The sequence below is a fragment of the Haliaeetus albicilla genome, chromosome 2 (assembly GCF_947461875.1).
Source record: "Haliaeetus albicilla chromosome 2, bHalAlb1.1, whole genome shotgun sequence".
NCBI lineage: Eukaryota > Metazoa > Chordata > Aves > Accipitriformes > Accipitridae > Haliaeetus > Haliaeetus albicilla.
In genome coordinates, this window is record NC_091484.1 from 62,945,733 (window position 1) to 62,972,074 (window position 26,342).

The following is a 26,342-nucleotide window of genomic DNA, read 5'->3' on the forward strand; positions in this document are numbered from 1 at the left end:
TTGGCCACACCTGCAGGTTAGCTTTGTAGAATTTAAATGTCCTGATTAACCAGAATATAGCATCTTAAGTTGCCAAATTTGTCAAGCAGGATGAAAAAAATTAGAAAAATTTGAAACTGGTTAAGGATTTCATTTCTATATATCTTCTTTCAAAAGACTACTCCCAGCATTTTAAATAAAAAATATGTGGTCTTTACTTCATTACAAGCTGTGACTTTCTCAAAAACACTTTGACCACAGAAAGCATCTACTTCCTGATGGGGTAACTGCATTGGTTTAAGTGACAGTCAAACATAATGCTTCCTTCTAGTAGCAAATTGTTTTAATGATTAGAAATAACTTACCTGTATGTGTTTACTTACCTCTGAGGCACATTCTTGTAGTGTCCCCACTACTGGGGTTAAGATGTTTGCATGTGAAGAATTGAGCCATCTAGCTAATAATGGAATGCCACCAGCTTTACGGATTGCTTCTTTATTTTTGGTGCTTTTGCTGCAGCTCCAGAGTGCCAAAGCCCCACAGCGTGCTATTTCAGTATCTTTTGATTGGTATGGTGTTAAACTGGTTGATCCCACTGAAATACATTCCAACAGCCCCACCTAAAAGACCAATTTTTTCAATTATCTATAGGGAAGTTTGATATTATACTTCTTTTTAATGACGGTAATCTCTACAAGAATCATGTATAAAACACATAATGTATTTTTTGTACAAAAATATGCATATAACAAGGGTACAAGTTTTAATGTCTGCTTACCAATCTCTTGATACCTCCATGCTGCCTTACTGTCCTTCGTGCTTGTTTAAATCTAGCAACATTAGCAATTGTTTCAGCTGCCAAACATTTTAGATCTTTATCTGGAGAGTCCAGTATTTTCACCATGATCTGTAAGCCCCCAAGATCTGCAATTGCATGTCTGATCAGTGTATTTTGACTAATTTCCTTCAAGATTTTTAATGAACCAATCTAAATAATGGAAGATAACATAAGTTAAACATTATTTAGAGTATACATAAACAGACAAATTATTTAAAATGCTGGGTTACATAATGCATTTTATCTTTTATATTGAATCAGAAGAAAAGAAGGAAACTGAAAGTCAAAGAAATTGATTTTCTAAAAAAACCTTGAAACTGAGAAAATACAGAAATGAGAAAGAAATCAAATTTTCTTTATACTATATAACTTTGCAAATTGAAAAAAAAAGTCTAATAGAAAAGGTGCATTCATTGCTCTATTCAACAAAGCTACTTACCTGACATTTAATTTCTTCTGTATCAAGTAAATTAATTAACACTTCAAGACATCCAATGTCTCTGATGGCCAGCTGACAAGTTTCTTGAGCCAGATTGAAATCTCTCATTGAACACAATGCGATTACAGTAGCTGTTGGATTACCTCCCTAAAATAAAGCAAATAATTAACAAATGTCTAAAGTGCATTTAATATAAAACTTAATCTCTTCTACTAGTACTAGTAAAACTACTACTAAAGAAAAAACATGGTAGATTATTTTGATGTTATGGTGTTAAATAACACAGACATAGTAAGAAATTGAATTATTGATAGTCTGCAAATGGCATAAAGATTGAAGTGAGAGTGAACAGCACAGGTGACAAATGACTAATATGGCTTGATGTGAATGGACTAGTAAATTAGGTAGTCAAGTATTGTGAGTTTTGTATGAGTGTTTGCAGATAGCAAAAGAACATACAGTTAAGATACAGACATTTCAGAAAAGCTATCTGCATTCTTTGCATTGGTATTCACTCTGGAAGAAACTGATGAGATTCCAATGGGAATCTTCCATTGTGGACATTTCAGAGGATTTTTCTGAAACTGAAGCCACTGCAGAAAGTTTTTATAAAAAGACCCCTCACATGGTGAACAATAACTAATTGCCATTATTAGATAGTATTCAACTGAGTTATAAAGGAAACAGGGTAAAATAGTTGATTCAGAAGAAGTGGCATGTATCCTCTTGCTTTAAACTGCCCTGTTACCAATGTCCTGGGAAACAACAAATGTGACATCAACTTGAGAAGACTGCAAGGGTTATCCAAGGCCTTTTAGCCAAATATCTGTGCTGGACAAATTGGTAGACTGTAATAAGGAACAGAATTAGCAGGCATCTGTCTAAATATGATATTCTTGCACCAATGTCATATACTTAGAGTCACCATGGATCTGTTAAGAGAAGTCCTACCTTACAACACTTACCAAGCTTGCAGCAATGGTGATCTAGTTGATATGTCTAACTGTACTCCATAAGGATTTTGACAAAGTCCCTCCCTGATTGCTTTTAAAGAAACTAAGCCACTATATTATGAGAGGAAAGGTCATTGCATGAATTGAAAAGAATGACTAAAGGACAGGAAACTGACGATAGGAGCAAATAGTTCAATAAAGGGATGTGATTTAGTGGAGTTCCACGGATCTGTGTTGAAATGATGCAATTCAACATACTCGTAAACACCCTGAAAAATGGAAGGACTAGTTATGTGACAAAGTTTGTTGATGATATTATGATTGAAGACCAGTTGTGACAAATTGCTAAGAACTTACTAAGACTAAGAGGGCAATAAAACAGCAAATGAGAAAATGAGAAGTGATGCACATCAGAGAAAACAATCCTAACTCCATAGATGAAATTATAGTTTTTCAGCTGACCATTAAAAATCAGAAATTATATCCTGAGGTTAGGCTAGATGGCAATCAAAAAACAAATGGAATATTAGGACTTATTTGGAAAAAATAGTGAACAGAGAATGTCACTATACCGCAGTATAAATCCATGATTCACATACACCTTAAAAACTTCATGCAGATCTGCAGCCTCTGTTTCAGGAAAGTTACTATAGCACTGGAAAGCTTTCAGAGAAGAGGAGCAAAGATAATTCAAGGTTTTTTCAGTCTAGAAGAGGGATGCCTGAAGGGATATAGTAGACATCTACAATGTTAGGGATGGCACTGAGCACAATAGATAGGGATTGACTATCCAATGTCTCTTTTAATACAGATATAATATCTTTTAATAATGAGATATAATAGGATTCAGGTTAAAAATAAAGGGAGTTGGTTCTTCAAATAAGGTAACAGACTAGTGGAACTAGCTGTGAAAGGATTCTGTGAAAGTTAGAAGTTTTCATTGAAGGTCAGTAAAACCATAAATATCTCATTCACTTTTCAACTCCCTGAGCTAAAAACAAGTGGCAGCTTGGAGAGTATTAGAAAGCTGTGTGTTTGCCCTGTTCTTACTTAGTCCTGGCATTCACTTATGGTCCTGGGTTTCTTCTGCTTGGTAGAACAGGAAGAGAGTTTCACACTACTACAAGTTATGTAGTCAGGTTTCCCACATTTGTGGAAATCAGAGGTCAGGACATCTGGAGTGCAAAAGATGAACTTCAACCACAGAAAACTTCCATCCCGATCATGTCTCCCCTCCTGTTGCAGTCAGATAATTGGGACACATAGTCTTTTGATCTACCCGATACAGTTTCTTTTATGTCTAAATTTAAGGTCATACACTTACAAATAATGAAAACAGGACATAGCTCAATATAGCAGTTCTATCCTGGAAACCAGAGTATATAAAAAGACTTGAGATGTTGAATATGAATTTGAGATTACACTGTAACATTTGATTAAAAGAATGAATTTGGGGATGTATAATTAAAAGTACTGGATAGGAACATAGGTATTATCTCTTTTTAGGCACGCATGCAACTACTACTGAAATTCTGTGTCTAATTTCCTTTTTTACAGTTCTAGAAGGAAAGTGAAAATATGGAGATGATTCAGAGAAGAGAAATAAAAATGATTGTAAGACTGGAAAGTGGTTGCATTAAGACAGACATGAGAAGCACTATTTAGTTTATTAAAAAGTAAATTAAGGTATGATTTATTCATACTGAATAAATAAATCTGTGAGAAATAGGAACGTGATCACAGAGAACTCTACAGTCTAGCACAGAGATTTAATGATTTGAAGTTAATGTACTAAAATTTAGATGAGGAGTAAAGTGTAAGTTTTCCATTGTGTGGTTAATTATCCTTTGGAAGAAATTACTTAGAGTGATGATAAGTTTTCCAGCAGTGGAAATTTTTCAGTCAAGACTGGATGTTTTTCTAAAAGATAAGCTCTATTTCAGTCACAGCTGCTAGACTAAAAGCAAGAAAAAGATCAAAGAATACACCCTATGGTATGCAGGAATTTAAATCATATGATAACAATGGATTCTTTTGAACCAGTGAATACAGATTTACTATTAATCAAATCAGGGATGAACCCAGCTGCACAGAAATTAGGAGGGTTGAGCTACCATGTAGCTGCAACAGAAGCTGGAGTGCATGAGCAGTGCCAACTGGCGCTAACATGGAAGTTACAAGTTAGAGCACCTAGTAAATCAAACTACAGTATCCACCTCCCACATGCCTCTCAATTCCAGTGAAGCTTTGGCTCCCATCCAGATCTTAACTGTGCCGCCCAAGCCCATCTCTTTCAAATGACAGTTTTGACACTGTAAAGGACTTTGAACCAACCCTTTCCAGAGTAAGATATTTTGCTAAATTGTGCACATCATACTGAAATACAGAATATTGAAAAACTAAGTAATGTTTGCTAATATGAAACAAGTAGGTCTAACAAAAGCAGAACTTCTGAAGCATAGTTCTTAAATGTAAACAGAAAGAGTAAGACAAATACAGTAAAAAAGTCTTTAAATTTAACATGCTCTTCAACAGATATCATAAATGTAGTAGAGAACTGCAAGTCAGAAAATATATCCAAAAGGAATGTGAGAAAAATACTTCATAAAGTTTCAGATCACTAACTTACATCAGACAAAAGACTTCAGCTAATCAACAAAGACTTCTGCTAATCATTAAAAGGTATGTATGTCAATGGTACTTCATAGATAATTTTTACTTAAATTTCTTGTAACAATAGATATCCATAGAATTTCCCTACAGAAAACTGCTTAAATATAAAGGTAATTTTTTAACATCTGTAACATATAGTGTCCTAAAGGAAGATTCCTACTTTTTTTTTATGTTATCTTTCTTTAATCTTCGTTATCATCTTGACTTCAGAAGAAAATGAAACATGTCTTGCTTTAAGAACATGTTTTGATCTATTTTGAAAATATGTCCTAGGGAATAATATACTATAACAATTTCTCAAATGTTTTCCTAGAGAAATCAGTTTATCCACACATATCAAACTCTAAATGATTTTTTTTTTAAAAAAGATATGATTACAAAACTATACAGAATATTCTGTAGCTCAAAAGGACTAACAGCTGTCTTTTTATGAAGTTTGTGGTCTTTTCCTATAGCTTAGACTTTGAGATTTACTTTGCTTTGTATTATAAAAATTTTGCAACAGGTGTTTAAAGAGAAAACTTCTTTTTATTATTTTACATATAAGAAGTATATCACTAACCTGACAAGCGATGTCACTTCTTTTGAGGAGTGCTTCTCCTACAGTGAAACTACATTTATACATAACATAGTCATTCGTAATTCACTTACCTTACATGTATAATGGTTGGCACATGACATCTAGTATGGACCAGGTTTTTAAAAAATAAACAACTTTTAATTCTTTTACATTAAATAAAAAATAGAACTGTATATAAAGTATATATATGCATTTTATTTTTTCAGTTTCAAAAATGCACCACTTTTAAGTGTTTTTTAAAGTAAAACCACAATAAAATACTTTTCATATGTGCTGAAGCATCAGTTCTACAAAATAAGAAATATTACTCATGGTTTCAACAATTATTTTTTGTTTCTTGAAGTTATCATTACAGTAAGCCTTGCAGTACTTATAGCATAGATTTTAACATGCATGGAAATAGTTACCTCTTCATTAAGTTGACATAAAATCTGCATCATGTTGTTATACCATTTGACATCTGATATGTTGGATGCAAAATAAACTCTACTGGCAGATCAACAATCAATTTTAAGGCTTGAAATTAAACACAGATTTAGTTTAAAATGTGCGTCTCTTCCTATATAGTGGTATAACACATATATCCACAAATTAAATTAAAATAAAACACTATCACTGCTACACTATCAGTAAAACATCTTCTGTGCAATGTATGTGTAATGTCTCTATTATGATACTCTGAGCTCACAACTGAGAATTACAGAACTATAATGTGTAGCAAAGCCTCTCTTTCTTTCGCTTTTATTTTTGAGGTGTTTAACAGGCCACCTTTATAATACAATAATGAACAGATTAATCTAGTTAAAACTTTTAATGTATGGTATGTATACAAAGGCAGCTGTTTTAGATGATGATAGGATTGTATATAAATTTGGTATGTGTGAGTCCAATCTCACAGGTTTAGTCACCACTATATTAGAAACATCCTTATTTGGCAATGTTTCTCCAAATATGACTACATGCATCAGTTAGTTCATTCTGAATGCACAGAAAGATGGAAGATGCATAAACTTTTGGCTGCATCCAGGCCCCCTTTTCACTGGCTTCTTTAGCGTCCTATCTTTCTCCATTTAGAAATCCTTGGGCCTTCAGAAATTCTTCCTTATGATCTCAGGGAATGCTGGATACTGCTTCTGAAGCATTCAAGTACCTTCTGACACCTTCTGGCAGAAACACATTCAAATACAGCATGCCCAACAAACACTGCTCAAAGATCTAGTGAAAGATGTCCTGGCCCATGACAGGGCAGTTGAACTAGATGATCTTTAAAGGTCCCCTCCAACCCAAACCATTTTATGATTCCATAATTTCAGGTTATAGTGGCTCCTCAACAACAGCAGTGGTAGAAAGTAGCTACCCACTTAGTTACTGGTGCTAGTATTTGGTAAAATTAGTATTTAAGGCCATCCTAGGGCTTCTTAAGCCACAAGAGAGTTCCAGTAGGAGGAAAAAATCAAAATTAGCTATAGGGACATATTATAATATTCTTAAGCATTTCAATTTTTTCTCTGTAAGTTTGTTAAATGAATTTTACAGTGAAAAGAACTGTGAAAGATGGCTTTGTGCTTATTTTGCAGCCTTTACCTCCTAAAGCAGCTGAAATCATCTTGATTCCCAACATAAGTCAGGGCAGTACAAAGGCTCGTTGCCCAGGATATTGCACAGGTACAACAATGTTTTTAAATGGCAGTGTATCAAATAGCAATTAAATAAAAGCTCATAGGAGGCCAGAAATTAATCCATTGTTGTTTTGTAAATTCAGGAAACCAGAAGGCATGATGTAATGGGAAAGAAGGAAAGAGGAAGCTCAGAAGAGTCATTAGTGCCTTTAAAAAAATTACATAATGAGTACAAAAGCAAAAATCTCATTGAGGATGAAGAATGGGAAGTGTAGAGAGACATTAATCAGGCAATATCATGAGCTCTTCAGTTGGCTGAAGCTTAGGAAGGATAGAGAGTGAGGACAACATCAAATAACTAAGAGTGAAAATAAAAGAATAACACAAGCATATAAGGCCACAAACTAAAATACAACTACCAAGGGACACACAAGTTGAAACCATCACTTTGTTTGATATTTCCATAATAATCAAGAGGAAAAAAATGTTAGTCGACAGCAAGTTTTCAACAAATTAAACCAAGAAAGCTAAAAGCATTAATGGGTCTTTTTTATGCATTAGTCTTTACTATGTTCTAATAATATGTACTTAATGCCAATGATGATGCAGTAAACACTCTGCTTATGCTAAGGACATAACTAGTCAGTAAGTACTTAGAGAACTTAGATGTTTTCATACTAGCTGATCTTAATGGAATTCACTCTATGGTACTGAGAGAATTGGCTGATACCAAAGATCATGATTAGTTTGCAGAACTGCAGAAAAAAACCTGGTGTTAACAATGGAAAACAACGTCAATATTACCTGTCAATATCACAGTGTTGTCAGACAAAAAGCAAACTTTACATAGAGACTTATAAACAGAATTGTAACCTGAGAGATACAAGAAATCATCCTTCTTCAGTCTGGCACTGATAAAACCATAGTCTATTTACTACGTTCACTCTAGGTATCATACTTCAAAAAAGATCCTGACCAACTTGATGAAGACCAGTGGAGGACAGCAAAATATCTCAAAAGTATGATCTACACAGAAAAACAGAAGGAACTGGAGTGGTTTAGAGATCAAGAGAATAAGAAAGTGGTTTAAAGAACAGCTACAAAGACAGTCATTGGTTGTCCAGGTCCATTGTGCGTAAGACAAGAAATAACGGGGTTAAATGGCATCAAGGCTGCTTTATGCTAGGTATTAGAAAAACTTTAACGGTAAGAATATTTGAATTTTGGTAAATGTTGCTTACAGCAGTTATGAAATCTCCACCACAGGAAAGAAAAGTTACAGAAATATTTGTCCAGAAGACACAGAAAGAATTGACGTTGTTTTGGAGACAAGCAGATGGAGTAAATGACCTCCTGCATTCTGCTCTAGCCCTATTTTCTATTACTTACTTTTAGTGAAATTTTGTAAATATTAAATGTTTTTTATCAGATTACCCTTATCATGCATTACCCTTCTCTTCACTAAAAAAGGAGGCTTGATCCATAATAGATAATAAGATCATAGATACATACAATAGATAATAAAATATACAGGCTTAAGATTTCAATATCACCTGTTCCATCCTAATTAAAACCCTTCCTAGTCAATACAAAGCTTTACATTTTGAAACTATGATCTCAGTTCAGTAGGCTAGGAAAGAAAGATATAAAATTTCCTCTAGAGTAATCTCTGGAAAGGGTAAACACCATTAACGTTTTTGCAGATGATCCGCCAGCAGGCAGAAACATTAGCTTTTCAGATAGCTGAGATGATTGTACAGGAGCTGTACAGGTGACCCATGGAGTATCTAACCTGGTACAGTCCACTTTATGGCATGAATTACCCCATTCCTTTTGCTTGAACCCTCTCACATAGTATGTGGCATTATTATGCCACTTTGGTCTTCCTACAGCAAAGACCTGTATCAAAGTTTAGAATTGTCATAAATGACACTAGAGAAAGGACAGTTTTATGAGAAAGGCACCATACCTGGACTCAGGATACCAGTGGTCTTTGAGTCCTTTGACAAAATTCCTGCCTGCTACTGGCCAGATGCCTTTTCCCAGTATCTTTCATCCCCACTTTCAACTGAAACCTAAAGGCATTATTGGAGTACAAGTAATAAAAGTACTAACAAGGCTATAAAGAAGATGATTCCAAATGTGTTGCCCAATTTGTAGTAAAATGCACATACATGCATGGAAAAATATAAACATTACAATCAATTTATAGTGCAATTCAGTTTCCTGAGAGAAAGCAAGATGAAATAAAATGAAAATTATACAGCTTTTGGCTCACAAACTTCTCTATAAATATGGTACCTATTTGGAGGGGTTTTTATTAATTTATTTAATTTCAATTTGGATTTAGAGTGAATATAACTGAATGCAACCAGAAAATGAAATATCGTTTTACCTTCCATGGCAATGTCAAGGATTTTTTTTTTCCTGTTTAGACCTATGGCTGAAATTTATTTTGCCATAGTAAAAGTTCATTTTATTTACTGTATTAAGTAAGTCCTGCATAGATACCTTAATGTGCATGTCTGTGATAGTAAGCCTGTGCCTGAATAACAGGAAAGAAAATTGCTGTTTGTGGGCGGTTTTGTCATTCTTATGTATAATAATACCCTACTTTTGATTATGAGTATATACAATCTGAATGGCAATTACAATATACTTGACAAAATTCAGACCAAACCTACCAAGTCAATATATTTTTAGAAAATACTGAACGAACAAATAGCTTTATGTGATATCCAAAAGAAAGGTCAAATTATAGAAACCTTTACTGTTATACCAGAAATTATTTAATTAAAATTCATTAACGGAATGAAAAAACTCCTAGAACAAAAACATTGTTTAAGTGGAATCCCAGCCAAAAATATTATTAAAATATTGCCATTTTTATAAAACAAGAAAGCCAAAAAAGTAGTAAAGCATGAAACAGAATTCTTCATTTATACCTTTGTGATTTTTGATTTTCTGTTGAACTTGACTCTCTCAAATCACAGACCATTTTGTAATTTTCTGCTGGAAAATACTTCAAAATTTAAATAAAATTTGATAAAGCTTAATGAAAGACTGAGTATTGCAGTATAATATGTATAATATACTTCAGCAAGGCAATTTTCCTATGCTAGTGAACCTCTAAACACTCTGAGTTTTGTTTTAGTTTAAATACTAGTTCCAATTTTTCATTTTAGTTTATAAAACATACAAGCTGCAACTTGTTAAGAGATGAGTTATGGACAAGTATAACTGAGTTATGGAATAATTCCCTGCCCCACTTCCTGAATCTTCTGGCATTCTTTGGCTACAGTCTGGCAGTATGTAAACCATACAGATTAATATAAGTAAAGCCAGTGGAAAATCACAGGCATCACAAAATCACAAAATCCAAACTGTTCACATTAATACGTTGACCCTGACCCTTGACAGTGGCAGAAGTGACATATATGTTATGACCCAGACACAGGGAGTTTAAATTGTCACCATATTTTATGAAATTGAAAAGAAATTAGTTTCCAAACAAGAGAGTAAGTCTATTATTTTCTGAGTGAACCAGAAGGTTTTGTTAGGCACCTGTTCATTCCCTCTTGAAAACTCTCCCAAGACATGTATCCATTCTGTTAGCTTTCCTTTTCTGATTCATAGTAATTGGATTCTACTGTAGAGGAGGTAAGACTCAATGGAGTCCATGTGCAAACACATGAACTTTTACTTCATTGGACTAGGAATAGTGGAATGATTTTCCCAGTAACTTCTCAAACCTCAAACTTGGAGAGAAGTGAAATGCTGACCCAAAAAACACAGAAAACCTGGCCAAGGTAATATATAATATCTTAACAGTGCAAGTTTATCTTCCTCTCGTTTGTGAAATTTTCAGTTTAGGAGTGTATTTGTTCCCCAGTTGCATCTGGAGAATTTTGTAAAGACAATGGACCACACTTTTCAATGCTAGACAAATTTGGAGAGAAAAATAAAAAGATTGTAATGTGCACAACAAACCCACGATCCCACCGTGATTTCTAGATCAGATTACTGCAACAGATGTTAATTTGGGATTTAATCTAATTGATCCATCAGAAACTACTGTTACTGCAAAATGTCACCATTCAAGAATGAGTTTTAGCTCTGGCTTAGGTTTTAGTTACCATAGGCCACCTGTAGTACCTTTGATAGCTGTACCGGAGTTCAGACCTCAGCTCATCTGGTAAAGTGTCTTGAAGTAACTGTATTTACAGAGTAAGTCTTAGACTGTCTCCAACTCACACCACAGCCTCCCAATGACACTCCAGCATGAATGAACTCAGCTTCAGCAACGATCCTAGACTTCCTCTGCCCACCATGACAGGCCCTTTTAGCATATGAAAATTGCTGTACTTAATGCACAAACAATAATCTTTCACCATTCTCTGTAAGAGAAGCCACCCTCCTTGGTACCCTCTTATCTCTTCAGCAGTACACTGCCTTCAGCTGCCACTATCACTAACACAGATGGAGTCCCTGAACAGGTGATTTACCTCAGCATCCTTGATGACAGGGTCATGTTTTTGAAAGTGACAGGCCACACATTTCTTCAGCCCTAACTGAAGGAAGATTGCTCACTCGTTTGTTTGGATCATGACATACTGAATCTCAGTCACTGTCCTGCCCTCTCCTTGCTTTCAGAAGAGGTTGCTCTGGAAAACAGAGACTTACACACTTGGTAAGACACACACAATGGGAGAGTTGTTCCGTTCAATGCTTTCTGGTATTGAAATGCAAAGCTTTCTGCATGCCTCCATCTGTGGCCAAAAGGTCAGACAACTCCCTCTAGAAACGGTCATGCTAACGTCTACCAGCAAGTAACGAATCATTCTGGGGTGGGAACTCCATTGCCACAGTAACTGTAATAGCAGTGTGCAATGTCATCATACATATACTCAGCCTGCCTGATGAGCATCAGAAACATGGCCAATACCACTCACAGCTTGACAAAACATGTTCAGTTGTGAGGTTAAAGAAGATATTTGTATTCCATCTTGCTGCCTGCTCTAAAGGGATAGTAACTATGTATATAAAAAGACAAGCCTCTCTGTAGTAACTCAGAGCCTGGAGGATCATCATGGACGCTAAGATAGGATACAGCAGGTGTGTGCACCGCACCCAAGTCTTCGGCATTTGTGTCTTCTTCAAGCATAGAGGACATCAGTGCTAGCAGGATACCTGTATTGTTGGTAAGCCTGAATACCCTATACTCCCATGAGACTATAGTGCCTATACAAACAATACAATGCCTTCAGCTCTTGCGGGCTGACCAGAGAGTTATAAAGACATTTCATCATGAGATGATTGATTTTATACAAGTACCTGCATACTCTGTGTCCTGAACAAAGCTGGGTGCAGACTTGAAAACCTCTGCAAGGCCAGCAAAGAGCGCTTTTATCAAGTTTAACAGAATCAGGCCTTGGCATTCAGGACTAACTTTATTCAATCTAAGACTGCTGCAGTCCTATATTGTCATGTTGCAAGTGGGCTATCTCCTTAAATTTAAATATTTGAGCCCAGTTACCTGCAAAAATTTTTTTATATAGGCTTCTACCTGATGTCAGCCTTTATCTGCCTTCTTTCCTCCCGTTCTGCCTTCAGTCTCTGGCTGAAGTCATATGTGATGCTACATGAATCACAAGCTCTTGAGACTAACTTACTCTACAGTCATCCTTCAACGGCCTTCAAAGTGTCTCTTTGACATGAGCAGTGAACATTGAGGGCTCATGGTGTCCTTGAGCTATGCTTCCCTCCCAATTCCCTCCCATCCCATAAAGATACCCTCCTAAAAGATACCAACTAGCTAAAAGGTACCAACTGAACAGAAAATGTTCTTTCGGGAAAACTGCTACATATGGCTAAATTTGTTTTGCAAGAAGAACAAACAAACAAGCTCTCAGATGCATTATGTGCCAATACAGATAGGTGAGAACAGCTAGTTGGGCTAATATAGACCAAAGTAACTCATAAGGCCAAGATATAAACTTAAAAGTGATTCTTGGCTAAAGACAACAAAAATGCTGTTTCTCAGAACAGTGAGTAACTTAGATTCATATGATTCCTCAAAGAAATATATATGTTTTAGTGACCAGAAGGCAGATAAGGTCCTTTGCATCTGTGTAGAAATTACTGGATTTTTTTTCCTTTGCTTTTCTGATTGCTCAGACAACATCAATCTTAGTCAGATGTCACAAAATTGGATGTTGCTGGTTTTTTGGTCAGCTAATTCTTGCAAATTCCTTCCAGATGTTTATTTACTCCTGCTTTTCTCCAGAATCCAGACAGCCTCTCTCTTTGTTCACCAACTCAGTGTCAGAAGAACCATCATAAAAATGTGAGGATACTTTGCAGCCCACTCCCTGAAGAGCTCCAAAGACAGTGCAGCATATGGTGACAAGAAAGTAAAAAGCTGTGCAAAGCCAGTAGGTCTGGTCTACCGAAACCCTTCTGAAGAACTAGAGGCAAAATAAATCTATAGGATCCTGATCACATGCATATTGTCTATGTAAACAAAGCTCAAGCACAGTCACCAAGCTGGCTAGGCCAAAGTTACAGCACAGGTATCTAGCAGATGCCCATCAATTAATTCTCCCATTAACTGAGGACTGACAATTAGTTTCTAAGGCTGTTACCAAAAAGGCTAATCCTTACTAAGTACTCTAAAGAAAATCGGCCAGAAAGTATGCAAGCCCCTATTTCCAAATACATAAAGAATCTAGATTAAGAGTAGGCCTTCAAAAGACTACTTCACATTACACTCACTGACAATTTCAAATGCGCAAGACTGTGGGGATGGGAGTCATCTGTCTAAATTCACTCATCTACAGCCATCCTACATTACTGATAATTAAGATCGAGTCATCTATAGCCATCCTACATTGCTGTTAATTGAGAGCAAGTCAACAATGAAGTTGAAAACGTGATCCATCTCACTCTGAATTAGATGCTTAAAATGTCAGATGAATCATATCCTTAAAGTGCATATTTTTTCCACTGATCATAAAGGTAGCCTTGAATGCCCAGCTCAGCTACAAACACCTACTGTTTACATTTAGAGCTGAGTGAGAAGAATCCCAATCTAGGTCTTGACTTTTATGTCTTGGTGCTAGAACAAGGATACAGCCCCCTCCCTGCCTTTGGCCACTCTTTGGCCACTTCATCTGAAGAAAATAAAGCATACACATTCTTAAAAAGAACATGCCGAAATCAGCAGGAAATAAGGATTGAATGAGAAAGATAAGAGGGTCTAGGATTAAACAAACAAAAAAACCCAACTAAACAAACAGCACTACTGTTTTTTAATTTAACACTGATACTTGTAAATCCTGGCTACAGACTTGGAGATGTGACATAGGCTGCCCATAATACAGATGTACTACTGACCTTGTGTGACAGTGTCAGACCTGCCTCAGCAATTTTGATTTTCCTAGCACTTGGCTCACAAAGAGAATAAAAGCCTTAATGTTATTACAGCTATTTTATTTTTATGGATCCAACTCCTTTGGGAAACCAGTGGAAGTGAATCTGTGGAGAAAATTTAATGAGGTTGAACTAGGAAGGACCTGTGCCTGTAACAGGCTACTGGAGAGCTGACACACTGTTGAAGCTTCGTAAGCACTGAGCAGACAGAAAAGACAGTGTCATTTGAAACCAGCCAAATAAGATTTTGCAAGAAAAACAAAATGATACCAGTAGTTTATGAAAAACTAAGGACAAACGTTCTCTGGAGAAATAAGCAAACTTAAAAACTGAAGTTAGTGAGATCATAGGAAAAACAATTATAGATTAAGACATGGCTGAAGCACAGGCATGCTTCTGAAATAACTGTGTATAGTAAGCTGTGATTAAATTGAGCCTAGATCCAATGTGGAACACTTAAAACCAATGAAGAACACTGTTCTCACTTCTTAAAACTCTTGGTAGCTTTCAGACACAATCATGTTCTAATCCTTTAGGAAAGCCAACAATTTTATTATCTACTTCATGATTATAAAGGCTTAAGTCAGACTGAGACAGCTGTGGCAATTTATAATTATTTTAGAGGTACAGTAGTTAAGGTGTCAAAACAGTAGCTCATTAGTTTAATTACCTGCTTTTCAATAGAATAAAATCCTGCAGAAAGAGGAGAATCAAACTTCAGTTATATTACATTCTTTTCCTCAGCCCTTAATTTTTGACATACCATCTCTTCTTTCTCATTTTTTGTGGAATTCTACTTTTTTTGCTTTTATTTTCTTTAGTTCTATCTTGTCTTTTATCATCAGGTATGAAACTCTTAGAAACAGGTGACCCTCAGAACGTTAATTAAACTTCCACTACCCAGAAAGTCATCAGAGTTGGTGTTAATGGTCAAAAATCAACTGGCTGTTATGAATTTTATATGTCTCTTGTGATGAGGAATGATTGTTTGTACAGTATTTTGAGGAGAGAGCTATGCAAGTGCTTCAGAGTTGCCAATTATAATAATAATTTGAGAGTTCACCATTTGCCAATATTTCCTACCCAGTAAATTTATCATAAAAAGATTTCTTTTTCATGATCAGCACTGGCTAGGTTGTTAAAAAATACATATCTTAACTATAAAATGCAGTTTTACCATATTTTTATTCCATTTTTTTTCAGTAATCACATTCTTTACTGAAATTTAAAAAAAAATCTTGGCTAATACTGGAAGATAGGAACAAAAGATATTCGTGAACAGTGGAGAAGAGAGTGATATGAAGGCTGACAGGTTTGCCAAGGCTGACAGGTTAGCCAAACATGTGCCTAGAAACACTAGCAGGTGGCACATGATTATGTCTCATACATTTGGTATTTTCTGAAAAATAACAGTCTACCACTTAGTCAAGCTACAGCAAAATTTATTTTTCATTTTGGTCTTTCAGTTCAGTTGAATAACCACCTTCATATTACTCCACCATATACTTTCGTAAGGGAAGATAAAAAGATTTATTGTTAGACATTCTGCTAATAAGGTCAGGTAAATTATCTGCAAAGTTGGTCAGTCCTGAAAAGATGTATTACACCGTGGCAAAATTATTTTATATACAAAAATATTTTATATGCACTTATCTATGCTTATTTTGTATTTAATAGCCAAAATATAATCTCATGCAAGTCTTGCTAATGTGATATTTTAAAGAAAAACCAGTTAACTCTTATCCACAAATTGTGGAAAAAATAATATAATGTGCAATATATTTCCTAAACAGATAAGATACTTCTATTAGATTCTAATATCTGCATCTATTCCACAAGTAGGGCCAGATTTCAAGATTACAGATAAAATTTCTTTGCTAATTTTGCACAAAAAATGATTTCTAACTTCATTATGTATCTGACCAAATTCATAACTTCTATGTTAATCATCTAAGTATCCAATCATATTTGTAAAGTTCTACCCACTGGTAACTCTTCCTGGAAAAATGGAAGCAGAGTCAAGAAATAGAGAGTTAGTTCCTCAGAATTTGTATTTGCAGTTCTCTGTGCAGTTTGTTGGTCAGGAATATCTGTACATACCAGATATTTTAGACTTTTTCTATGACTACCACTAATCTTTTGAGCAGTATTACAATGTGTAAAATAAGTAAATAAACAATTGGTACTTTAGGGGGTACACTGTAATACTAATACTATTTTTTCATGTCTTACAAAATTTAAAATTACTTTTTGTGTAGTTTCACTTTTAATGAATTAGTCTTTGAAGACCCATTTTATTCTTTAGGCTAATATGTTCATGTCTCTTTTGAGGTTCTGCATTTTAGAATAAAACAATTACTTTTCTGCTAATCCCAAAATACAATCAATTTCTTAATCCATGCATAGTTTATGAAGCCAATTTAAATTTTATAGTGAGTACTAGTGTCATTTTAATAATTTGGAATGTTTCCAATACCATTATAACTTAAGAAAGCTATACTTTTCCATTATGCAGTTAAAAAATACTGCGTCTATCCTCTATTTCATACAAATTTTGAGAAAAATCTACAAGCCACATCAATATCTTTGCAAGTGTCATAAATTTATAATTGGTTCATATAAAAGAGTTGCTGTATACACCACCTGTTAAACCACAGGAGGGCGGAGACTGCTACACAATTTTCATTTGCACAGAAAAGTAATAATTTATTTTGAAAGGCTGGATGTTTTCTACCTTCCTCTTTATGAGGAAGACATCTATTTTTCAGATATCTAAAACCTTAGACCTCAGATATGACAAGTCTCACCTTAGAGATAAACTGTGACTGACTTTATATTAATGCATAGCAGGGAAGTGTCCAAGCAGTTGTTGACTGCCTCCTTCTTCCCCTCCAAGTAGAGAAATGTCACACTGTAAACCTTGCACACAGAGTGCAGAAGAACTCCCCCCACACATGCAACTGCCATTTAAGATTTAGTCCTCAAATGTTCTGAAATAGGCTCCCTGTTTCTGTAATAGGTTGAATCTTCCTTGTCCACATTCCTACCCTTCATGCATACACGGATTTCCTGCACCCTGGCTTGCCCCAAGCCCCTAAATTCCAACCTCCAGACGTCTTCCTGTCTCTTTCTGGGTAATAAAACTATCCCATACTGTTTATCAACAATATTTACATGAACCTCTCATTTCAGATCCTGCATCTTAGCTCCTGGCAGAGCCTCTCTGCATCATTTCACTGTCTGACTTTCTGCATTTCTAACCTGTACCTTTCTTCCCCAAGAATGCTAGTGCCTTCCATGTACAAAGAGCTTAGCTGGGGATCCACTATTCCTTCCTGCAAGCCAATACATAGTTGTATTTCCCTAACTGACAAATTTGAGCTTCCTGAGAAGAGGAAGTAAACTGTCTCCGGTGCAGCAATCACACTACATCCTCCTGGCTCAGCTCTGCTCACACTGCAAAGGGGAAGCAGAAGTGATGGGCAGTAGGTCTTGCCCAGCCAATACTCACTGCAATACATGCACTGTAAGAACTAGACCCATAGCTTTGGTCTCTTCAGACTTTCATTTCCTTGACCCAATTGCCTAGAAATAAGTGAGGACTTTTAGAGGGGTTGGAGAGAAAGAAAAGGAAAGAGGCAAAGACCAGAAGGAATATTCCTGTACATTCCTGCCTCCCTGGTCTGTTTGCCATCTTTTTGTAATATAAGCCCAATACAGAGAGGCCTCCTGCCAGCTACAGGAATGTTGCTTAAACGTAGCCGTCTTCCAAAGTTCCTGCCAAAATGCAGCTGTGGAGCAGACCTGAATACCCGGTGTATCCCACAGTTCTTTCAACCTTTTCCTTGTCCAGTGAATGAGATTTCACTGAGTCATAGGACAGACGTCCTCCCTTCCCAGCCATCAACTGCTATGCAGCACCAGGGCACATGGACACCTGGGAGCTGGTGCTCAAGGCCATAATCAGGGCACATCCTCCCTAGCTCCTGTGCAGTGCCACAGCCTTTCCCCAGCTCCTGGATGGGGCACAAGATGCAAACACCTGGGGAGATACAGCAGGTTTGTCCAGCTATGATTCCAAAGTAGAAAAGAAACACAATGCTGTTCTGAGAATGAAGTCGTTTGAACTGGAGTAATTCAAAACAGATATGAAATTAGTGGATATTTCACATGAAGTGTGAGATTTGACTGGTTTCACTAGTGTATCCCTGAAATATAGCCAAAATTAGAATGACTTTCCAGATAAGAAGCTGAAGGAAGAATTCTGTAACTGACATGGTCCTGCAGAACTCTATCCAAAGCTCACCCTGGCATAGGTGTACATATAAATCACACCCTTACAGGGAACCAAAACCAAGCAGCACAAAGGCTTAAGGGATTAAAGACTTATTCTGGAGATTGGAGTTATTCCTGGCACAGTCACCAGCCCCAATTCACCTCTCAACATCTCAATTTTATCTTAAAACTGGCAATAACCAGTGCTCAACAGCAGGCAGCACAAAGCATTGTGCCCAGCTCTCACCTTTTTTTTTCTCCTTTCTTTTTTCAGTGAACAGCCAAAGCTCTGCCACAGCTCTGCACTTCTACCTGATATTCCCCATTTCTAGTAAAAAGATCATTGTAAAATGTGACCCCTTCACCCAATTCCTAAATTTTTTCACATGTAAAATGTAGTCCTTCCTCTAGAAATCTAATACTTCAGAAGCACTACTTTAATAAATAGTGTGAAATCTGTTACAAACATCAACAGAACACTTCATTCCAATGTTATCTACTCTAGCCCCAAAAGATGCCTAAGACAACACCATCACCAAGCTCACTGATCTATCTTCGCTGCCCATTCTTAAGTCAATGGGGAGACACGGCAAGAGCACACATGTTCAATCTTCTGCTTCACAGCCCTCGGAAGCTTGAAGGTAGGACAAGGAGCCAGACCACAGAAGCAGCTGCTTCCCAGTGGAGCAATTCCAACATGGCTGCTCTTTCCCAGAAAGGACAGGGAATGGAGAAGGGCAAAAAGTCAGAGGGGCATTTCCCCTGCGCTGGAACTTTCTTTCCATGAAGAGGTATAAAAATACATAGCCTACAGGCAAAATTCACAGGATCTAGCAAGTTTGCTTTATATAGGAAGCAACCGCCTTTTTAAGTTTTAATGGTAATCTAACATTAGTATAAAACCTAGGTATCTTTCAGGTTTTATGGAAGTTTTGTGTTTGCAAATTGATCTTTTACAGGGTCTTGCTGAATTGTGATTCACATTTACTTTAGCAGACGTAAAAAAAATGGTTGCATCTACAAATTATTGTATTTTCTAACTTGGTATCTCAAACATCTATTACTTAAGGCATTTTATTATATTTTTAAGACATGCAAACCATGTATAGTACCTTTGAAGACACACAAGCTCTCTGAAATTTGTGCTTCTATATAAATATGCTTGTAGATACTTAAATATCATAGTCATAAATTTATTTTCTCTTCTGTTGCATGTGTCATGAACACTTGCCTACATGAACAACAAGAATGCCAAAAAATCTCCTAAGTCTGGCCAGAAGTGCAGTATTTATACTTGAATTAAAATGAATTCCATGTGCAAGCTAAAGTAGCACTCCATCAATAAAACATTTCAACCACTGTCTGTGGTTGAAATGCCACTGAGGCATCTCTTTTCAGCTTTATCTGACACTAGGGATTTCTTGCTTTACGTAGCTAAGAATCAACAAAGAACTATTTTAAGTACATCTTAAAGTACTTTTTTAATATTTAAAGAACTATTGGAAGACTTGGGTGTGCATGAATACATAAACAAGTATACATTTGAATTTTCATAACAAACCTTTTTCATATTATGGAATTTTGTATTATAAACACTTCTTAACAGGTACTCACAATTTGATCAACAATGCTCCCCTTTCTTTTTCTAGTTCTAAGCCATGAAGTAATTTTGCTTGTTGACAACTGGAACAAAATATACTCATTTCTAAAAGAGGAGCGTGAAAAATATATTTTCCTATTTGCCATTCTCACTTTTCATTCAGAATGGTTTCATGCAAGTGTAGATACATTTCAGTATTGAATCAAGTCCAATACTAAAATCTAAACATGATTATATGAAGGATCTAGAGAGGAAAGGGAGTTTCAGAATTATGTAACCAGGAGAGAAGAGCCTTGACAGTAAAGAGGGTGGTCCATAAATGGGCCAATGAAAAGATTTCAGGGAGTTCATCACTAGTAATGAATTTCAAGTATCCTCTCCAGGAGGACCTTGGCTCTTTACTAATAGCATGTTTATTTCTCTGAGCTCTCAGAAAAGTACAAAGAGATGGTCCATAAGACAGAGAGAAGGAAGCTATTAGTAGACTGAAAGATTTGAAAACACCACCTTGAATGTAATTACATGCAAATAGAAACAATTGTATCATGCAAAAAGTATATATTGTGTATTCAGCATTAGTGGATAGCCTGAGCAAGTTACATGCTGAATGTTACATGAACTGAGAACAAGCAGTAAGAGTGCACTGAACACAGTTTAAAAGACTGAGTTACTCTTCTACAACGGTTAAAGGACTGGAAGGAGCCAAAGCTTTTCTTATTCCTCACAAGTATTTCTGCTGTACCAAACGCCAGCACCATCATTTTATCAGTCGGATGTGTATACTCTGTAGCTGTACTCAAAAAACCAAATAAACCAGCGCTTTTATTAGTAACTTACAGTACATAAATTCCAGTACAAACTTGTAAAGGAATTTCTCCTGAGGGAAAAACATAATTAGTTTTAGAATTTTCCAGAATAGTACAGGGTTGTTGGTTTTTTTACGTGTTTCAGACATACACAGAATTCTAAACATCTATATTTATAGGTTCCAAAAGATTTTCAACAAGTCTGTGTAAAAAAACCTTTTTTCGTTTTAGAGGATGCCTGTTTATCATACATTTTCTTGTCCACTAACAGCATCTATCCAGACACAAGACCACGTTAGAATTACTTCAGTCATGCATTAATCATAGTTGATGAAAGACTTTAGGCAAGTATTCAGTTTTAATAAAAACTCTTGAAAGTTATTATCCACATAAAGAAATATCTTGGAAAGTTTCACCCAAAAAGCAAAACAGAAACCCAATAATTAATAAAGAAATTATACCATCTTAAGTTTTAAATAACACTGAACAGATGGTTTAATCTAAGGGTCTGTGTAAGCCAAAAATAGCAGATAAAAAAAATGCAGGAGAAACGGGTGTGTGATAGGAAAGTCCACAGTTCCAGGATTTGAACATACTACATAGCAGGGCTATTCTAAAATATATGGAAGGTGGAAAGGATGAGGAGCTGGTCTGGTGTCCTCAGATGTAGAAGGTAAAGAGTAGAATGTTTTTTTTTAAATACAATTTATCAACGCTTCTTATTTACCTTTAAATATTTTGCAAGTTTCTGAATTCCCCAGTATTCCGATGGCAAATCGGTGTTTCCTTCCTGATGACGTACAGGCTGTTCTTCATCTTCCTCAGTCTCTGACGAACTTTCACTAATGTCTTCAAACCTGCCCGATGTTTTACTAAAAACAAATAAACAGCATCACCCATTTTAAACAGTTATAATCTAGTATGAACAAGCACATTTTAAACAGGTATGACAACACTGCCTGATAACAGAATTAGAAATATATAATTGATGATACCAAATACTAAGTATGGTGATAGTTACTGTAGATACAGAAAATGAAAATAAAAAAATTGAAGGAAGAAAAATAAGTAACCCATACCATTTCGAAGCTCGTATTTTAACAGATTCAGAAGAAATGCCACTGGCTTTCTTTTTGATTTTCAGAGACACAGTACTACTTCTCCCTTCTTCTTCAGTATCTTTTTTTGCAGCCTTGTCACTAAAATATTTGTTTTTATTGAAAAAAAATTATTATATATATACATAGAAGCAAAAAGGTATGGTTGGACACATATGTCAGTACATATGAGCTTATGATCCTACACAATAAACTTCATTAAAAAGAAAGTATGCTCTGTCTTAACTGACTAATTTTGCTTTAATAAAATAGTGAAATATTAGAAAAATTATATTATGCTGATCTGTATGTGATACAAGAACAAAGAATGAGTATATGCAGACAGACCACAGGTCCATTTATCCTAGGATACCATCTCCAATCATGACCAATAGCAGCTATCTAGGTAACAGTAGAAGAATAATGGAAGAACATGGAAATTATTTTTTCCAGAATATTCTTCAGCAAATTGTGATTCAGGGAACTCTTGATTGTCCTTGCATTAATAGTTTTGGACGGATTTTTCTTCCATGAATGTGAACTCACATAAACAAATGGCCTCTCCCATGCTGTGGCATAGAATTTGAGAGCTTAGCCATGTGTTGTATGAAGAAATCTCTCCCTTTGTTCTGAACTGGTCTCACTGCCTCATTTCCATTTGATGCCCTTTATTCTTGTATTAGAACAGACAGTAACTATCTGTTCCCTATTTACCATCTCCATTAATGATTTTTTGTTATCTGTCTTATTGTCCCCCAGTCAACTTCTTTCCAGGCAGAAGAGTTCTAGTCTACCTAGTTCTTACACACACTTGAGCTGTTCCAGAGATTTGATCATGCTGAATATAATATACCTTGCTTTCCTCATATTCTGAAGAAGACTCCGAGGCCTAGCTGGGCATAATCTCTGGTGCTTTTTTGTCCCTAATTTACAATGTTGTGAAAACAAAATGTCGAGCCTGGGTTGGTCATACTATCACAGTCACAACAATAAAAGAGAATACTACTCATGATTACAGCCAATTTTACTACATCTAGACTCTATGTGGAAAAAGATAAGATCTTGTCCCTGGAAAACCACATTTTTTTAACTGATGACTGTAGGTCACATCCAAAATCTCTTAAAATGTTTCTTGCAAGATGTCAAACTGGCAGACTTGAGAAGATAATGCCTTTTTTTGTAGGGTGGTAATCAAAGCCTTTCCTTCAGATATTATTCTTCCTTCATTTACACAAAATCAGGAAACATGAAATTAGAATGGAGTTCTGATTTCAAAAGACAAATCCAACAATATCCAGTACATGTATACTCTATTTTTGGGTGTCCAAACTTTGAGATAATCTCATTAGTGAAGACTGTTGCTAAGCAGAGCTAGAAAAGTGGCTCATATAATATGAAATCATTAAAAATTGATAGTATAAGTAAGAGTCATCTTAATTTTCCATCCTGGATCTCTTTTGCCTCCCTCAGAAAGTGTACTTTAGATTAGATTGTCTACTCTGTCTTGCTTTAAAGGGCATTTTACACCAAAAATACGATAATATCACAGTCCTGGAGGACCAGTACTGCAGATGGTTGCAAGATATTTCCCTGCCTTGCTGTGGAAATGACATACCATCATCAAAGTTGTTGCATGACGGAAGAAAACTCTTTGGTAGTCTGTACTCTCTTAGAAATTAACATGTAGTAAATTTTGTTTTATTGCTCCTAACTTAAGATAATAATGCAAACCTATAACATGCAGTCCAATCATTAGCACAGTTTAGAGAGATCTACAAGAAAAATCAGTTATAAAGATAACTACTTATCTGTGGGAAGCAGAAAGCCCAGTATTCTTCCACTTCATAGATGGTTCTAATTTTTTCTTGTCAATGGATCTCCTTCTTGCTGCAAAACTTTTCACTTTCTCACATACATTCTTTTCAGTAAGATCATAAAGGTTCTGGGATTGGCCAGAGACCTTAGCATCAACTACTTCCATACGCTGATAATTCTTCTCATATGTTGGTTCTTTAAAAAAATTATATTCCTAATAAAAGAAGGAGACAGTTTGTCAGTCATATTGGTATATGAATAATGCATATTAAAACAACAAGTTATAAGCACAATTCCAGGATGCTGTGCTTAAAATGTATGTATTAAAGGTAGATTTAGATTATAAGCATAAAATCAGATTGCCTTTAAAAGAATGAAACGTTAATCTGGAAAGTAGCTGTTACTGTGTGCAAATTAAAGTTTTTGAAATAAATGAACTAGCTAAACTTGGAACTTCTTGAACATAGCTGAAAATTGGGTGTTGTTCAATTTCTAATATGTTAAATAATTTGTGACACAAGCACTTTTATAGAACCTAATTCCAAATGAGTTTTAAGATCTAGAATTGCAAAGTCAGTCATTCTGCTTTCAATGGATCATTTATATAAAAACTATTTCCCTGCATAAAGGATTTACAAAAAATTCCCACAAAAAAATAATGAACATAAAACTGAAAATAGGCTATGATAAACTGCTAGACTTCAGTTCCAACTAATTTAATTTGATATAGTTTAGAATTAATATAAACACATTCCATTTCAGTTTTTTCATCTTCTGTCTCTCAGGACAAAACATTGTTGAACAAGTCACATACAAGAATGGAGCTGAGTGGCACCTACCAATCCTTCAGCTGTCTGTGTCTAGTACCATGGCTGATCAAAAATACCCAGAACAGAAAAGACTCTTGTCAACTCTTATTCTCTATTGGAACATATTCAATTTTTACAGGAAAGACAGCATACAATCATTACTTATTATTGTTATTATTGCAGCTGTCACTACCAGATAGGTGAAGACATTCCTTTATGTATCTGATTCAAGGCAGTTTTAAGGAGACTGTCACAGTATGGTCTGTTTTTGACTAGTCCCTGATGTGAATCGGCTGTTCCAGGCCTGCTGACTCAACTGTCTAATCATAAACTAACTCATGCTAATTCTCTCATTCTGAAAATGTACTCTAGACAAGACACTTTAACAATAAACTAGACAAATCACAGGGGAATTGATGCTGTAGCTTGACCAGCTAAGCACATGTTAAAAAGTGTGTTTCCTACAGCACTATATGCCAACACAGCAATTCTAAATGTTAGCTTAAACAAGGCCAAGAAGATATTCTAAAAGTTAATTGGTTTTGCAATATATGTCTACGTAATGAGCTTTTTGAAGCTCTCCTCTCCTCAGAAAAAAAAATCAAAACTATTTCCAGTCATAATTTATTTCATATAGGCAACCTTGGAAATACAGATTTTCTCTGCTTTTCAGAGTTTTAAAGTAGAGATTTTCCCTCAAAAACAAATGCTCTGCAGCTCTACAGTATTAAACTTGTTTAAATCCTAGTTTTAGAATGCAGAATGTACTAAACCAGCTCTTCAGCAAGGCAATATGATATGATATTCCTAAACCATTAAAAAGGTATAATTTATACTCTTCAGCATAAACTTATTTACACAGTCAGGGAATACTAAGTGATTTATATGACAATTGAAGGAAAACAGGATGAATTCTATTTATTTACTCTTATTTAGTAAGTGTACACATTTCTTGAATAGCTACAGTATCTTTATAAGAACAGAAAACCAGTAAAGGTATATTATCTCTATTATCGATATTAACATTCATCTGTATTAATATTTAGGATTAGAACTGTAAAAAAATTATTACAATATTACCATATTTTACCTTTCATGACCATCAAATGAAGCCAAATCACTTTGAAAATACATTAAACCAGCAATTATGTCTGAAAACATTCATATATTGTCACATTTATGAAATGTAAACCAATACCAATATGTAGATATAACATTAAAAAAATACTTGCCTATGGGATAAATAAAACACATTTTGGAACTTATTGCACTTTCAAACGGAACAACTTACAAATTTAATTCCATTACTGTTAATATAAGCTACTGTATTTATGTGTACAACTTGAAATGCTCTGTTCTTTCAGAACTGTCAAGTATCTGTATCTCAAGAAAAATAAATATCAGCCCTACATCCTAGAAAATCAAAAC

The 26,342-nt window shown here is 35.4% G+C and overlaps 1 protein-coding gene across 1 annotated transcript in view; it reads right to left on the reverse strand.

Annotated features, from left to right (window-relative positions):
• The window catches only part of ODAD2 (outer dynein arm docking complex subunit 2), an 87,493-nt gene that overhangs the window by 54,855 nt on the left and 6,296 nt on the right, over positions 1–26,342 (reverse strand). Inside the window, exons 7-12 of the mRNA XM_069777719.1 lie at positions 24,099–24,319; positions 22,273–22,407; positions 21,921–22,065; positions 1,257–1,403; positions 758–967; positions 363–599 (exon numbers count right to left, since the gene is read on the reverse strand). Of these exons, the coding sequence (XP_069633820.1) occupies positions 363–599; positions 758–967; positions 1,257–1,403; positions 21,921–22,065; positions 22,273–22,407; positions 24,099–24,319 (1,095 nt within the window). The remainder of the gene's footprint in view (positions 1–362; positions 600–757; positions 968–1,256; positions 1,404–21,920; positions 22,066–22,272; positions 22,408–24,098; positions 24,320–26,342) is intronic.